At 42.9% G+C, this 16,425-nt stretch overlaps 1 protein-coding gene across 14 annotated transcripts in view; it reads left to right on the forward strand.

Moving 5' to 3' along the window:
• Nucleotides 1–685: 685 nt before the first annotated feature.
• Nucleotides 686–16,425, forward strand: part of TNIK (TRAF2 and NCK interacting kinase) — a 345,621-nt gene continuing 329,881 nt past the window's right edge. For all 14 annotated transcript variants that reach the window (XM_036350973.1, XM_036350976.1, XM_036350974.1 and 11 more), the window contains exon 1: nt 686–1,101. In XM_036350973.1, coding sequence (XP_036206866.1) covers nt 1,045–1,101 — 57 coding nt within the window. In that variant the 5' untranslated portion in view covers nt 686–1,044. The remainder of the gene's footprint in view (nt 1,102–16,425) is intronic.

Genomic DNA, 16,425 nt, shown 5'->3' on the forward strand with positions numbered 1-16,425 from the left:
CTCAGATCCCTAGCTTTCCTGCTTCTGGCAAACCTTCCCAGCCCCGAAGCGGCGAGTGACCAGCCACTCGGGATCCCGGGGACCGCCGGCGGACCAGACCCGGCGGCCGGGGCGAATTGCCCAGACGCGAGGCTGGGCGAACTGTGCGAGTGCGCTTCTCCCCCCTCCGTGCGCGGCCGGAGGCGGACCCCCTTCCCCGCATGCAAGTCCTTATATGCACCGGTTGCAGCAGCCTGCGTTACTCCGGCCCCACCAATAATTAATGGGGGAAGGAAGGGCGTCGCTTTTTGCCCCCCGGCATTTTTTTTTCAGTGCTGGAGCATTTGAACCCTTCCGAGAAACCGCCCAGAGGCGATTGAATGGCCGTATTTCTGTAGCGCACGGCTTGGACACACACAAATATGTGCATCCAAATAGCCCCGCTTCCCCTGCGATAAACCGCGTAGGGCTCAGAAACAGTTCTTCGGGTGCAGCCGGATTAGCCCGCAAACGCCGGCGGAAGGGTGCCTTCCCCTCCCCCATCCACGCTGGTGCAGAGGGACCGGGTCAGGAAGCGTGGCCTCTCCCGAGTCGGAGACCACGCCTCCTCCGCCTCTCCCTCCGCCCCCCCGCCTTTACTCCTCCCAGGAAGCGGTGATAGACAGCTCTGTGTGGTTCTCCACCCCCACCCCCAGCTGAGTGGAGGAGTTGATGTGTCTCATTATAACAGCCAATGCAGCCGCCATCCACGCACAAGCGAAGAAGCATGGCCCATTTAAATACACCCACGCAGCCCGAGCGCCCTTAGCTGATCGGGGCGCGCAGCCCACACGCATCGCGGCTCCCGACTTGGAGATCCACGCAGGTTGGGCTCGCGGACCCGGCGGAGAGGCGCGCGGAGGAGCGGGATCCGGCGCTGTGGATCCCGTGTGGGCGGGGGGGCTGGGCCCTGGGGCCTTTGGCGCGACACCCGCATGAAGACGCGAGTGAAATAGACCAAGGTGGCATTTCCAAGGCAGAACCTTCGGGGTGGTTTTGGTCCATTTCTCCGGCGAAGAAGTCGACATGGCGAGCGACTCCCCGGCTCGCAGCCTGGATGAAATCGATCTCTCGGCGCTGAGGGTGAGTAGAACAGGTTTTCTGATTTTCCCGTGATTTGGGTCAGGGTGAATGGGCTCGGTGCGTGAATTGGGACTGGGCTTGGTGGGCAGAGGCGGGCAAATACGAGACGGAGGGAACCTCGAGTCTCCTTTGGATTTGGGAGCATTTGCGGTGCTCCCGGCTAAGTCCCCCTGGCAGGGGCTGTGCGGTACGTGCACTCCTTTGGTTGTGGTCCAGAACCCCCTGGGAGCGCGGGGAGCTTATGCCAGTTTCATCTCAGAGCGGTGTGAGCGCGTTCAAATAAAAGGCTCGCGCGTGTGTGTGAGTGTGCGTGTGTGTGTGTGTGTGTGTGTGTGTGTGCATACACAAGCCCTGGGCAGTCGTCTCGTGCCACGGCGCGGAGACCTGACTGTCTCTTTCTGCAAAAAGGGTAACAACAGTGAATAAAGGCACTGGCCCCCACGTTTTCCAGCTCCCAGCGAGATGACATTGGGGGCCTGGCGGACCCACGGAGCGAACCTGCCTCTCCAGGGGGGCAGCTATTGCTATGCTGGTCTTGTGGGTGGTAACTGCCTCCCCTTCCCCCTTCCTGCCTTCCGAGCCCGGACTCCTCCTCAGCGCTGTCTTACAGACCGGCCTGCCACTCACCCTTATTTATGGTTCTAACTCTGCCTGTGCTTTCTGACTTCGCGGCTGTGACATTTCAGTTTTTATGGCTGAACTTAAGCAGGTGGAAGGGATGTGTTCTCTGCTTTCCCCCCATCAGACCGGAACTCCCGGGAGTGTGTGTGTGTGTGTGTGTGTGTGTGTGGTTTCCCTGTGTCTGTGGCCAGTCCTTTGTGGAGCACTTCCCAGCCCCCAGCCCACTGAAGGTCTGCGTTTACCTTCACGTGAAGAGCCTCAGACACCGTTTCATTGTATTGACTAAGACATCACCCATATAGAATCCATTTTGCTGTTGTTTTGAGACCAGAATACCAGGAATCTGAGTGCAGCCTCGACGCCTCCCCACCCCCATTCCCCAATCCCAATGCACTCCTTCGGGGAAGAGGGCAGAGCTTTCTTGCCATTTTAATTAGATGTTGCCTCCTGGGAAGGGGGTGAGGGGTGGGGGGTGGCGACAGCAGCGGGGGTCTGAGGAGGATTGGTCGCCAATTTAAAGGCGGCTTCTTCCTCTCCAGAACCAAAAATAAAATAAATTAAAACACACACACCTGCATGTACATGACGCATGGAGGGTCGGTGAGACCGAATTGATGGCGGCTGTCAACACAGGAACACGCAGGAGGATGGGTGAAGCTTGCAAGTTCACACGCCCTCCGGAGGGAATACATTGTTAGATGGATGCTAAATCTTGGGGTTATAGTCCTGAATCCTCAGTACTTCTCCCGACATTGCCTCCTTCTCGACGGTTAAAGAGCTGCCTTTATGGTCAAAGTGTCACTTTTTCGTTAGTCTCATTAATCCTCTCTCCCCACCTACCCCCCTCTTTTTAACTCCTCCTCCCCCTCTCCTTAATCCTGGCATCCAAGAGGTTTCTGCAAGGCAGTCAAGGGGTTGAGAAGGAACAGAGATGCCATTTGTAACTGGCTTTTTTGATAGTTGGGTAGCAAAAGCTCATTCATGCGTTGTTACAGTAAGCTGTCTATTTCCCTGGCGCCGAAATGCCACATGCAGAAGGGGGTGGGGGTTGGTAACAGGGTGGGTGCTTTGGCTGAGTCTGTGGCTTCCTGCCTTACCGATTGTGCATTTGCCCTACTTTCTGCGCTGGGAGTTGCTGCCAGCTGGTTAATCAGGTGAATGGATGGTCCAGACTTCAGGGAGGGGAAGGTGGCAAAGGCCAGGGAAGGCGTCTGAACAATGGGCCAGGCTTGTGATTCCCCTGAGCTGGAATCTCAGGCATAGCTCCTCTAATGGAAAGCGCCCTGATGTGATTTTAAGTCCTGCTTGGCGGGAGGTGTCTCTCCTGGTTTTTCCTGGGGAAGGTTTTCCTGAGATACTGAGCACAGAGCCTGCAGGCTTATGAGCAACCATGAGGGCTCACCGGCTGGCCTGGAGTGCGATGCACACATGGGAAACCTGCACTCCAGAGAGCTGTATTTTGAAAAGATATCTTCGCAGGATGCACTGAAATTGCCTTTGTGGCTTGGGCTTGGTGCTCTGCCACTGCATTTCTGCTTGCAGGAGGTATAGAAAGAGGGAGGGCCCCTGGCTAGCCCCGGAGATTGGGGAACTGCTGGCTGGGCGATGTAAATGCAGATGTGGGGACAGTTTCAGGGCTGGGGTCTGCGACCAGTTTTGTTGTGGGTGAGGTGTGCATGCCAGGAGTGGGTCCAAAACCCATATAGGAGATCTCTAAACATCAGAGGGCAGATCACCTGTCTCTGTCTTCCCCAATTAGGAGAAGTGGGCTCACCTAGATGAGAGGTCTCATTGGTTCCTAAACTCTCAGTAAAGCCTGCCTGCTGAGAACCTCCTGGGAATGCCTGACCCCTGAAATGCAGCCAAGGTCAGTGGCTTCTAAGAGAATTTGCTGCAGCCTTACCAGCCCCTTGCTGTTTCGGTGGCTCTTTAATGTACACAATCAGTGCTCTTTTTGTAAACCCTGTGCTCAATGCATGAAAAGCGGATCCTGTCTGAAGAGGCCTTTTTCCTTCTCATTTTGGGGGCTTATTGTTCTCAGTCAGTGATCCCAGACTGGATCCCGTCTAAATTTCCCCCAAATAGCAACAGTGCATAACTTAAACCAGAGCAACCAGTGATAGCACTGACCATTTAAATTATGCAAGATTTGGATGGTTTTTAAAAGTCCCATAAAACAGGATCTTTGGTTAGGACAGAGATGATTTTAATACAGTATAATTAGTCCTGATTTTTAGAGCTCTGGAGATACACTACGTTTTTGGGGAGGGTGATGAATTCAAAGGTTTAGAGCTGGAAGAAAATTGTAGAACACTTAAGCCACTCCTGTCATCTAATACTTGGGAAGCTGAAGCCCAGGGAAGTGAAGTCTATCGCCGCCCAAGGTCACACAGCCCACGCTCTCTTCCCTCTTAGGTGGCTTGGGGAGAGTATCTAGGTTTCCTGACTCCTCATTCAAAGCCCTTTTCTATAAGTCTCATTGTCTGTGGTTGAATCAGAAATCAATAATACATTTTCTGTCTGATCACACAAAAAATGGCAGAGGAATAATTTCACCATGGGTCATGGAATTTTATATCCAAGAACAAAGTGCTTTATGCAGGTAACCTCATAATACATAAGCTTTGGAGCTTAAGGTACCTTTGGAATTCATCTTGTCCAACCCTCCCTCAATTCCTCCTCTGCAGGGAAATGACTGTCTAAATTGTCATTTAGACAGATGGTTGTCCTGTGTGGTACCTGCTCTCCGTAACCCATCTCCATCTGAACATGTCCCATGGGTCATCTAGACATACACATTATTCATATGTCTCTGCATGTGATGTTTATAGCTTCTATGTATGTTTTGTGTAATCTATGTGGATACTTATATAAAATATTATGGATATAAACTATTCAGTGGGTATATGAAATGTGTGTATACATATAAGCTACAGAAAACATTCTGCTCACTCAAACCCAGGGCTTGAGTCACTCTTCCTTCGAGACATCACTGTATGAAAAGAAACGAAATTTGCCATCAGTATGCTTTACTTCATATGAGGTGAGATCAGCCCAGAAAGCTTTTTGGAGATTAGCATATATCTGAATCTGAGCACTTTGGCTGTCCTTAGCTTGACCCAAAGAGTAAGGCGTTCAAGGCCAAGCTTGGTCATTGCTGACTTCATACTCTTAAGTTTCTGCCAGGGCTCACACTCACTTTTCTATTTGAGTAGAATTAAATGACCTCTGCTTGTCTTCTCCCCAACCCCTCACTCCCTTCTGGGCGTAGGCATTTCTTTCTCCATCAAAACCTAGAATTTAAGGGGTGGGGAGAGGTTGAAGACAGTAAAGGGGGTGATAAATGGTGATGGCAGGGGACTTGACTTGGGTTGGTGAACACAATACAATATACTAATGATGTATTGTAGAATTGTACACCTGAAACCTTTATAATTTTATTAACCAATATCACCCTAATAAATTCAATAAAAATAAAAATCTCTAGATTTCAGAATTGACTTCTGGGAGACTTGCCTACATCTTTCCCACTATACTTTTCATGCTTGTGTAATAAATGGTGTGCAGTTTTCTTTTTGCCTGGTCACGATAGGTCAGAAGTTTGGTCTTGCTCATCTTTGAGTCCATAGTCCCAGTTAGTTGAATTAATGAATAAATGCATGAATGAGTGAGTGCCTGAATGGAGTGAACTGAGCACTGAATTCTGTGTTCATGTCTTATTAGCGGTGGAATGATCACAATTGCTTGTCTTCCTCATACACTGGTTTCAGAAATCAAATTATTTACAGCAATGCTTTGAAAGCTATAAAGCACTATACCAATATGCTAGTCCATGATTAACTAGAATTTTATGAGAAACTTGATTCTATCAACATTTGATCCCAATGATTACACCTAATTGAAAGTGATCCTGAGGAAAAGATTCTATAGCTTTTTAATAGTATCTTTTCCTTTTTGTTTCAATATGATCTTGTATGTTTCTCTGATGGCCTGGGTTAACCTTTGACCTAGTATCAGCATTTATTACATATGAAGTGAGCTCAGGCCAGAAGCTTTTGGGAGATTAGCACATTTCTAAACCAGTATCAATATCAGCATTATTCATTAAATAAAACATCATAATTTTTCTTTTCTTTTTTTTCTTACACTTTTTCTCCTCTTAATGGATTAACTATTATTCAACTAGAAACAGCTTTATTATGCCTGTACTTTCTCAAAGTTTGTGTTTGGAGAGGTTGGAATAGGGGGAGTGGTACACTATTAGTCCAGTGTTTAAAAGTTTAAAATATTCTGGTCAGAGGTCTCATGGGACTTAAAGAAATCTTGAATCATTATTAATTTATTACCTATGATCACTTAAATTTGGTGTTAAATGAGAGTTTAGTAAAGATGCAGGAATTGATAACAGTATCTTAAAATTAAGCCATCATAACAGTTTTAAATTAGAAGTATTTGTTGTATTTTAGCTTTATTAAACAGGTGTTTTCTTTGCCTTGACATTGCCTCATAATAAAATAGGGGGTAGTGGTAGTTATCAGAACATTAGAGAAATCTGCATAATTGTTTTCGGTATTTATTATTAACTGGAGTAATCTTAGTACAAAAGCTAATATAAGTCATGGTGTGCTGTTTGCATAATTATCTACTTAGGAGGTCATGGAATATTTTGTTGATGAAAGAATATGCAGGGCTTTTCCTTCATGGAAATATCACATTTTCCTCGTTATCTTTAAGGCTCTTTGAAATCTTGTCATTTTGAGTCTTGCTGGTTGTCCCTTTCTTCTTTCTGTGTGTCTACCCTGCAGTTAACCTTCCGTGCCCTTCTTATTCTATGCCATTCCTTCTTCTCAGTGATAGTGGTTCTAAAGTCCACACAGCTTTGAGCTGCTGGGATTGAATCATGGCTGCCATGCCCAGCTGGGCATAGCTCATCTCGGAGTCTGTGTTTCTGATAGAATTTGGGATAATTTGTGCCCAAAAGATGCTTTGATGTCAAACGGGGTCTTCTATTTCTGCGGGGGAAGTTGCTCTCTGAGAACAGGGCCTGAACTAGCAGTGTGCTGATAATCCCAGAAAAATCTGGTGATATTTTTTGAATGAAATGTTATTCTGCACATATAAATATAAGGTTCCTAGTGGAGAGAGAGGGAGGACTTAAATAGAAAATCTTAGATGAATTCCGTTTGCAACTTCTTTCATTCTGGTTGGAAGCTTACTTCCCTCTAGAGAAAGATGATTCTCTATTCACTTTCCATTTGCCCAGGCTCTCTCTGGTTGTCTCAAGGGGGTGCCTTGAAATTCTCAAAACACATTTTATTCCACCCCAATCTCAAAAATCCTTTTTCATAGATATTGTCTCCATTCCTCCCCACCATCACTGCAGTTACTGTCATGACAAGACTTGGTTCCTAGGTTTATACCACCAGCCTTCTCCTGACTGGTGTCCCTACACTTCAGCCATGCGAGTCTTCCTAAAACCCTCTTCAGCAAAACGCCAAGACCAGCGCTCATTCATCTGGTGAGGCCTCCCACCACATGTTGCAGTTTTAGTGACCATCCCTTCACTTCTGCCACCTGGGACAACTTCTTTCTTTCCCTGGATGCTCTTTAGAGGGGGGCCCTCCCTTATTCTCCTTTTCTGAACGTACTACCCTAACACTAAACACTCATATGCCGCCTTTTCCACAGAACTGTCCCTGGTTTCTCTCAGATAGAAGTTATCCCTTCCACTTATAAACCCTCTCAGAACTGACCTCACAACTCCTTTAGGACATTGAGACCTTTCTATCCTGGAGTATCTTCACTGCTAGGCAGTAAGCTTCATGAAAGCAATGCATATGTTTGATCTTCTTAGGAATCCCCACCAGGATGACCCCTGGGGCTCTAGGGCCCAGAAAATATAGATTGTGAATGGGAGCACAAAGATTGATGAGTTGTTGCCCCACCGGTGGGGCTCAGTGGTTGAGTGTTGACATATGAACCAGGAGGTCAAGGTTCAATTCCCAGTCAGGGCACAGGTCCGGGTTTGTTTCTATCTTTCTCTTCCTCTCTGAAATAAATTTTTTAAAAAAGATTATGTTTTTTAAAAAAAGACTGATGAATGGTTAAAAATTTGTTTAGAATTTTTTAAAAGCTTTTTCTAGTTCTCAGTATAAAAGCAACATAATATGGTCATTGCAGAAAATGTGGAAAATGGAGAAAAAGCAAAAAAAATTCATGATTCCCAATAACAAAATATACATTTTGTATATGGCTTAGTGATTTTTTTCTATGCATAGCTAAGTAGGTAACTTTAAAAATTAAGATTATGTCACATATTTATCTGCAACCTGCTTTTTAAATGTAATAATCAGATTCTTTGCATGTATTAATTTTTTTTTATGGCACAATTTAAAAAAACCCTATCATGGAGAATTTTAAACTTATGGAATAGTGGAAAAAATATTAGAATGCTCATACATTGCCGCTGGGAATATACAGTTGTACAACCACTTTGGGAGACAAGTTGTCAGTTCCTCAAAATGTTAAATGTAGAGTTACCATGTGACCCAACAAGTCCACTCCTAGGTATATATTAGGAGAACATAATGCCACAAAAACTTGTGCACAAATGCTTAAGGTAGCATTATTCATAATAGCCAAAAATTGGAAACAGTCCAAATATCCATCAATTGCTAAATGAATAAATGAAATTGGAGTACATCCATACATTGGATATTATTGACAATAAAAGAAAGTGCTGATACATGCTATAACATGGATGAACCTTATGCTTAGTGAAAGAAGCCAGACACAAAAAAAACACATATTATATGGTCCCATTTATTTATTTTTTATTGAATTAATTGGGGTTATATGATACCATTTATATGAAATGTCCAAAATAGACAAATCCATTGAGACAGAAAGTAGATTAATAGTTGCTGGAGCTGGAGGAGAGAGGAGGAGTGGGAAGTGACTGCTAATGTCCTAAAATTAGTTAGTGGTGATGGTTGTTTAACTCTGAATATACTCAAAATTACTTACATACTTCAAAAGGGTGAATTTTATGGAATGTGAGTTAAATCTAAATAAAACTGTTACTTAAAAAAGGACAGGAAGAGATTAACCAAAGAACATATATACATATATAAATAGTTGATGGACACAGACAGTAGTGTGGTGAAGGCCTGGGGTGGGGTAAGGGGAAAAAGTGAGGTACTGCTGTAATACTCTCAACAATAAAAAATAAATTACTAAAAATGTAGAGACAGAATAGTATAATGAAACCCCAATTTAACAGTTACCTACTCGTGCCCAATCTTGTTTCTACACTCTCACCTATTTCCTCCCCTCATATTATTTTGAAGCCTCATATTATTTGTTTTGTAATATTATTTTGGTACTCATCTCTAAAAGATAAACTCTTTTTTTAAAGTTCTTTTTGTTAAAGTATTACATATGTCTCCTTTTCCCCCATTGACTTCTCCCCGGCCTCCCACCCCCCAGCACATGCCCCCCAGTGTCTGTGTTTATTTGGTTAGGCTTATATGCATGCATACCAGTCCTTTGGTTGATCTCTTACCCCAACTCCAACCTCCCCTTCCTTCCCTCTGAGGTTTGATGATCTGTTCGATGCTTCTCTGTCTCTGGATCTATTTTTGTTTATCAGTTTGTGTTAATTTTTTCCCACAAATGAGTGAGATCATGTGATATTTATCTTTCCTCGGCTGGCTTATTTTGCTTAGCATAATGCTCTCCAGGTCCATCCATGCTGTTGCAAATGGTAAGAGTTCTTTCTTTTTTATAGCACCATAGTATTCCATTGTGTAGATGAGCCAATGTTTTTTAATCCACTCATCTGTTGATGGGTACTTAGGCTGTTTCTAAATCTTAGCTATTGTAAATTGTGCTGCTATGAACATAGGGGTGTATATATCCTTTCTGATTGGTGTTTCTGGTTTCTTGGGATATATTCCTAGAAATGGGATCACTGGGTCAAATGGGAGTTCCATTTTTAATTTTTTGAAGAAACTCAATATTGTTTTCCACAGTGGCTGCACCAGTCTGCATTCCCACCAGCAGTGCAGGAGGGTTCCTTTTTCTCCACATAAAAGATAAACTCTTAGAAATATATAACCACAATACTATTGTCATGCCCAGAAACTTAGTATGTAATTTTAAATTTTTTTTATGTATTCTGTCAGTGTTCAAATTTCTAATCATGTTTTTAATGATTAGCATTTTTTTAAAAATATATTTTATTGATTTTTTACAGAGAGGAAGGGAGAGAGATAGTTAGAAACATCGACAAGAGAGAAACATTGATCAGCCGCCTCCTGCACATCCCCCACTGGGGATGTGCCCGCAACCCAGGTACATGCCCTTGACCGGAATCGAACCTGGGACCCTTCAGTCCATAGGCCGACGCTCTATCCACTGAGCCAAACCGGTTTTGGCAATGATTAGCATTTTATTGAGGGCATATATTTAACCAATTTCTATCGATGAAGCTTTTGGGTATTTCCAACTTTTCAATTCTTATAAATAGTGCTTTGATAAACATCCTTAAGCACACGTCTTTGTATATATGCCTGTTTCCTTAGAATAACTTCTTAGAAGTGCTATTTACAATGAAAGTGTACAAATGATCTCTTGGGCTCTTGACATGGTCAAATTACCTCCCAATTTCCTGTGAGGTAGGTGTATATCGTTTTCACACGAGGCTTAGAAAAATCAATTATTTTACTAAAGGTCATAAGGTAACTAACTAAATGGCCAAGCTTACAACTGACCTGCCCCAAAGCCCGTGTCCATAGTAACTCAACACAATCCTTATTTGACTTACGGATCTTATCAAGACATCAGACTTTCCCTGGGGTTCACAGATTTTCCAGAAGCTTTGTGTTTGGGGCACAAGATTTCCTTAATGAGCATAGTGAGTGAGGTTTTAAGAGTTATTTCTAGGCAGTTTTTCCTTGTGATCTTGTTTGTTTGTTTTTAATACCAAGGTCAGTTTAGAACATGGTAATTGTTCTTTTTATTGCCTAAAAACCTAAAAGCATAAAATGCAAACCATTGGGATTAACAGTGATTTTCTTGTACATTGTGTATATGGGATGTTTACATTTAATCTGTTATTCTCTTTGAAAAAAACACCCAACAACTATGTATGGAAGACATGTGGAATCAGACTCAAAGGTTTCCATTTTTTAAGAATTAGACAACACTGAGTTCGTGATTATCACAGAAGATAGCTAAAGCAAGGGTCATCCTCAAGCTATTATCTATCTTGAGTTACACTTTTTTTTAGATGTATATAGACATTTTAAAATTACAGTGGAGAAAATGGAAGATGGAGTTGGCAGACAAAAGAGTAAAGCACCCTGTGTTTTGAACCACCATCTACTTTCCTTCTAGTTTATAAGTAAGAAACTATTAAAACCAACACAACTTTGTGGTTGTCAGTCTGATGGAGGTCAATTGCCTTGATTTACCAGATTTTATAACCTCTATTTAAAAAGCCTATAAATTATTTATTTCTAGGGTAAAAATCCAGAGCTTCCCATGGACATAGCTTCATCATTTCTACTTCTAGGTGTTGTGTGTGTGCCCGTGCGCGAGTGTGTTTTAGCTGCCTGTAATAAAATTATAGCAGTTTGGTGGGTGGAATAGGTTGTAAGCAGTAATTGCAAACTGTATTTAAATAATAATAATATTTAGCATTTATAGAGCACTTTATATCTTCAAAGTACTTGCAAATATTATCTAATTAAATATTTTCTCTGATTATAAACTGGATATAAACGCACTTAAATCCAGAACAGGGTCATGAGAAAGGTATGCATTGGAAAGTTAATGCCAGCTAGGCTTTAGAAACCGATGCAGTGATGGGAGAGTTAGAGTCTGGGATTCTGTTGGGTTGTTTTGTACACCCTTTTGTTCAATCTGGTGGTGGATTTATATACACACACACACACATACACACAGGGTGTCCCCGAAAAATGTATACACACTTTGAATAATTATTAATGTCATTGTTTCTTCCTTTTCAGATTTAACCCATTGGAATTAATAATTATTCCAAGTGTGTGTACAGTTTTTGGGACACCCTGTGTATTCACCTTATACCTCTGCATGATTTCTGATCATTAAGGACTGAGTGTTGATCATTGCCCTGGTCCTTACAGACAGTGAAATATAGACAACATAGATAAACTTAATAAGGGCTCTGTCACTACATTTTGTGTCCTGCCCTCAGATGAAACTCCCATTAGTAAGTGAAATGAAGTGGGGGTAGTACAAGGAAGAATGGCTATGCTTTGTGGTTTTGTAATTTCTGATTAAACTGTACAGTAGGATACATCATAAAGAAATGCATTGGAGCAATGAAATATCTTTAGTTTAACTGTACTAATGACCTCTTGCTGTTTCAGACATGTGTCTCTATGTGTTGTCCCTTTGCACAATAGTCCTGTGTTGGCAATTTCAATAGTGCTTGGAGCAAGGACCTGTGTGGCTTACCCAGTAGGTAATAGAGGATTCTGCAGCTGACAGGTTCTCAGTAAATGTTATCCTGTGCATTGGAATTTCCTAAGAGCTGGTTGACAGGTTAACTGCTTAAAAGTGAGATCCTCCAGTCAGCAGCTTCCTGATCAGCTCTTAGGCCAGCGGTTCTCAACCTGTGGGTCGCGACCCCTTTCGCGGTCGAACGATCCTTTCATAGGGGTTGCCTAAGACCATCCTGCATATCAGATATTTACATGACGATTCATAACAGTAGCAACATTACAGTTATGAAGTAGCAACGAAAATAATTTTATGGTTGGGTCACAACATGAGGAACTGTATCTAAAGGGCCAGAAGGTTGAGAACCACTGTCTTAGGCCCTGCCTCTCTCTGACCTACTGAATCAGAAACTCACAGATTTCTGGATGGGGCCAAGCAACCTGTGCTTGAAGAAGCCCCTCCAAGGTAATTCTGATGTAATGTAGAGTTTCAGAATCACTGGCCTAATTGTCTAAAAGACCATTTTCTTTCTTCTTGTTTTTCATTCATGTTCATTTGTTCATGCAACATATATTTATTGAGCATCTGTTGTGTGCCTAGTATTGTGATAGAGGCTAAGGATATGGTAATGAGACATACTGTCCTCATGGATCTTAGTGCCTGATGAATGAGAGAAATACATGGTAAAGAAATAACCATAAAATGGTTTACTAAATACAAGTTGCTTTGGAAAAACACAGAACATATCTGAAGAAGTTTGAGAATGTTTGAAAATGTTGCAGAGTAGGAAATAGTAATTTATATAAGGTCACTGCTTTTTTCATAAGGGGTATGACTTCAAATTGTGGAAGGTACATACTTTTAGAAATATGGAATTTAACAGTTTACGTTAATATTATAGGGATTGGAATTGTTTGTAAGAAAGGGGGATACCTGAAATGGAAAGTCTACAACTTTCGATGGATAATCCTGAGCTGTTCTTTGCATTGCCAATTTAAGAAATTATTTTTATTAGCAAGGTTATTCAGGGGGCAGAAAAGCCCCACCCATGAAGTTGCATGGGGCTGGTGTTAATTTCCTGTTTTTCCCTATGGACCTGGAAGGATTCAGTGTAAAACCCCAGGAGGGGCTGACATTTGCCTAGAATGTGTGAAGCCTGAAATCTTTGTGTTGTTTATTTTTTTGAGACTTGGAAAATGGAAGGGATATTTGCACTTTAGACAGCTGGTTAAAGGATTTTCTTACTGAGAAATCTAACAGAATTTCCTTGTAACAACAATCCATAAACATCTCTTACCCACAAAGGCCTATGTCGATATTTATTTTTATTTTATTTTTTTAAATATATATTTTTTATTGTTTTCAGAGAGGAAGGGAGAGAGAGAGATAGAGATAGAAACATCAATGATGAAAGAGAATCATTATTTGGCTGCTTCCTGCATGTCCCCCACTGGGGATCGAGCCCTCAACCCGGACATGTGCCCTAACTGGGAATCAAACCATCATCTTTTGGTTCATAGGTTGACACTCAACCACTGAGACACACCAGCTGAGCTCATGTCAATATTTAATCTATAGTTCTTAGGTGAATACTGCTTACTCATGTATTTTTATATGGGGGAAGGTCGATGATGATTATGATTGTTAAGGCAACTATGAACAACACTTGATAATCCTATATAATGAAAGCCTAATATGCTAAGTGGCCAGTCGACCGTTCAACCAATCAGAGCATAATATGCTAATGATATGCTAAGGCTGCTCAACCACTCACTGTGACCACCAGGGGGCAGACTCTCCAACCGGTAGGTTAGCTTGCTGCTGGGGTCCGGCCTATTGGGACTGAGCAAGATGGGCTGGACATGCCCTGGAGCCCTCCTGTGGTCCCTCCCCATCTGGCCAACCTCCCGTGTCCCTCCCCGGCCCCGATCGTGCACCGGTGGGGTCCCTTGGCCTGGCCTGAGCCCTCTCACAGGACCCCCTCAGGGGATGTCGGAGAGCCAGTTTCAGCCCAATCCCAAAGGCAAGGCCGAGGGACCCCACTGGTGCATGAATTTGTGCACCAGGCCTCTAGTGAGCATATATAAAAATTTATTTCATACTCACTGTGAGGGAAGATGCTTTTGAAAAATTGAATTCAAAGACCCATCTTGGAAGAACTATTTTAAAGGGAAAAGAGATTGTTAAATAATCATCATTAGACTGGATACAAAAATGTCTGGTCAAAGATGATTAAGTTTTTTGCAATATTGACAATTGGGGGACAGATCAAACTTTCTCAGAAGAGGTCTGAATATTATTAAAGTATCAGGGAATTGTGCAAGCATTGTAATCAGAATTGTTAATTACCCTCTAGATGGGGGCAGTGACTTAATTACATTGTTCAAAAAGTTCTCTCTGGGACAGTTTTCTTTCCAGTCAGTGGTGTTATCTTAGGCTCCAAGGCAAGAACCCGGAGCAGCCATTTATGTAGTTAAAAGGATTTTTTTGAGTTTCGGAGTCCTGGGGTTTTCCAGTTGAAGTCCTTAGAGGCCAGAGACTGGGTAGCAGTGGAGCCTGCATGGTTCTGGTGCTGGTGACCTACTCTGGAATGGTTCATAGGTCAAAGCCAAGTGTTTGTTGTTCCTAAAAGGCCACCCTGTTTTCTGTTTTTCCTTAAACTGGTGCTGCTAGCACCAGTCAGAAATAACTCAGTTTTCTTACCATGCAAACATACAAAAGTAGGACCGTGCTCTCTTGGAGCTTAACGCCCAGATGCTACTTTGGGAAGGAACATTGCACACCCTTTTGGGTCTGAACAATATGTATGTTCTCTCTGTGAGTATTTTAAAGTCATAACTTGCGCTGGTATTGTAGTCATCGCTTCTTGAATATAAACTGTCTTTATTTTTGGAGAAGAACAGATGTAAAAGTGTGAAATACAGGAGTCTACACATTTTGGCGGGGGTTGGGGTGGGGAAGGGGAGGAGGAACAGTATTTCTTTAAAATTCTGGTAACACTATCTTCCTTACTCCTTTGTTTTCCTTGAGTGACTGGAAATTAGCAAAGGAAATCTCCTGGAACCTGCCCAGCTGGGTACCTAAACCTCCACTTCACTGATTGTTGCACCAGAAAAAGTGCTAGCAGATAATTAGCACAGATCCTCATTGCTAGGAACAAAAAAACGATTCCTGCCAGGGAGGGAGCCTCCCAGTGAAGAGAGGGGTTTTGTACACATTCGGTGTCACAGGTAGGACACTTAACGTAAAATGTGAGCGACATCTTACCGAGCCACACAGGTGTCCCATGTCGATATTTAATCTATGTTCTTAGGTGAACACTGCTTATACATGTCTTTTTACTTGGGGGAGGGTTGATGATGATTAAGATTGTTAAGGCAGCTATGTACACAGCTAGTGATTGTGCAAGGTCCAGATAGGGGTTTGTTTTCCAGATTGGGAGAATGTGAGCCAGGAGTGAGCGAGGGGGGGCGGGGGGGGGGGGAGCATGATGTGCCTCTGTGTCAGCTCTCCCCGGGCCCACCCCTCCTTTATTTTGTGTGTATGTTTGTAAAATGTGCCTGGGGATTTCACAGCAGCCAGGCCATTACTGTGACTATTCTCTGCCCCCTTGAGACAAGGTCTGTTTCTTTTCTGAAAGAAGGGTCTCCTCTTTGTCGCTCATCGCCTGACACCATGCAAGTTGCATCAGATTCAAAGAAATAGTTCCCCAACTTTCTTTCCTGGCTCCTGGCTGTGGTCGCTGCCTTCTGTGAATCGCTGCTGGTTTGCACGATTCACAATTAGGATTTTGTCCCCGTGGAGACTGTTTAGCGTTCGAGGCACAGTCTCATTTGTCACGCCTGGTTCCCTGATAACTCTCCTTTGAGAAGTGTTTCAGTCCAATTTTCTATGACCATTCGGTCTACATGCTTGGTTGGCGTTGCATTTCGATGCCGAATGATTTCAAATGAACATCTCTGACGATTTCTTTTCTAAACTTCAATGAATTTTAAAATGTGAATAAATTATGAGGGCATGTGGAACTCCATCGTTCACTCAACTGACAGTTAAAACTTTGTTTAGGCCATGCTTCATGCCATAATAAATGTAAATCTGAATTTAAAAACATACCTGAGAATGTGGATAAACTGGAACTCCCATACATTGCTGGTGGGAATGTAAAATGGTTAAGCCACTTTAGAGAACAGTTTGGCTTACTTCTGGCAAAGTTAA

The sequence above is a fragment of the Myotis myotis genome, unplaced genomic scaffold, assembly GCF_014108235.1.
Source record: "Myotis myotis isolate mMyoMyo1 unplaced genomic scaffold, mMyoMyo1.p scaffold_m19_p_2, whole genome shotgun sequence".
Lineage (NCBI taxonomy): Eukaryota > Metazoa > Chordata > Mammalia > Chiroptera > Vespertilionidae > Myotis > Myotis myotis.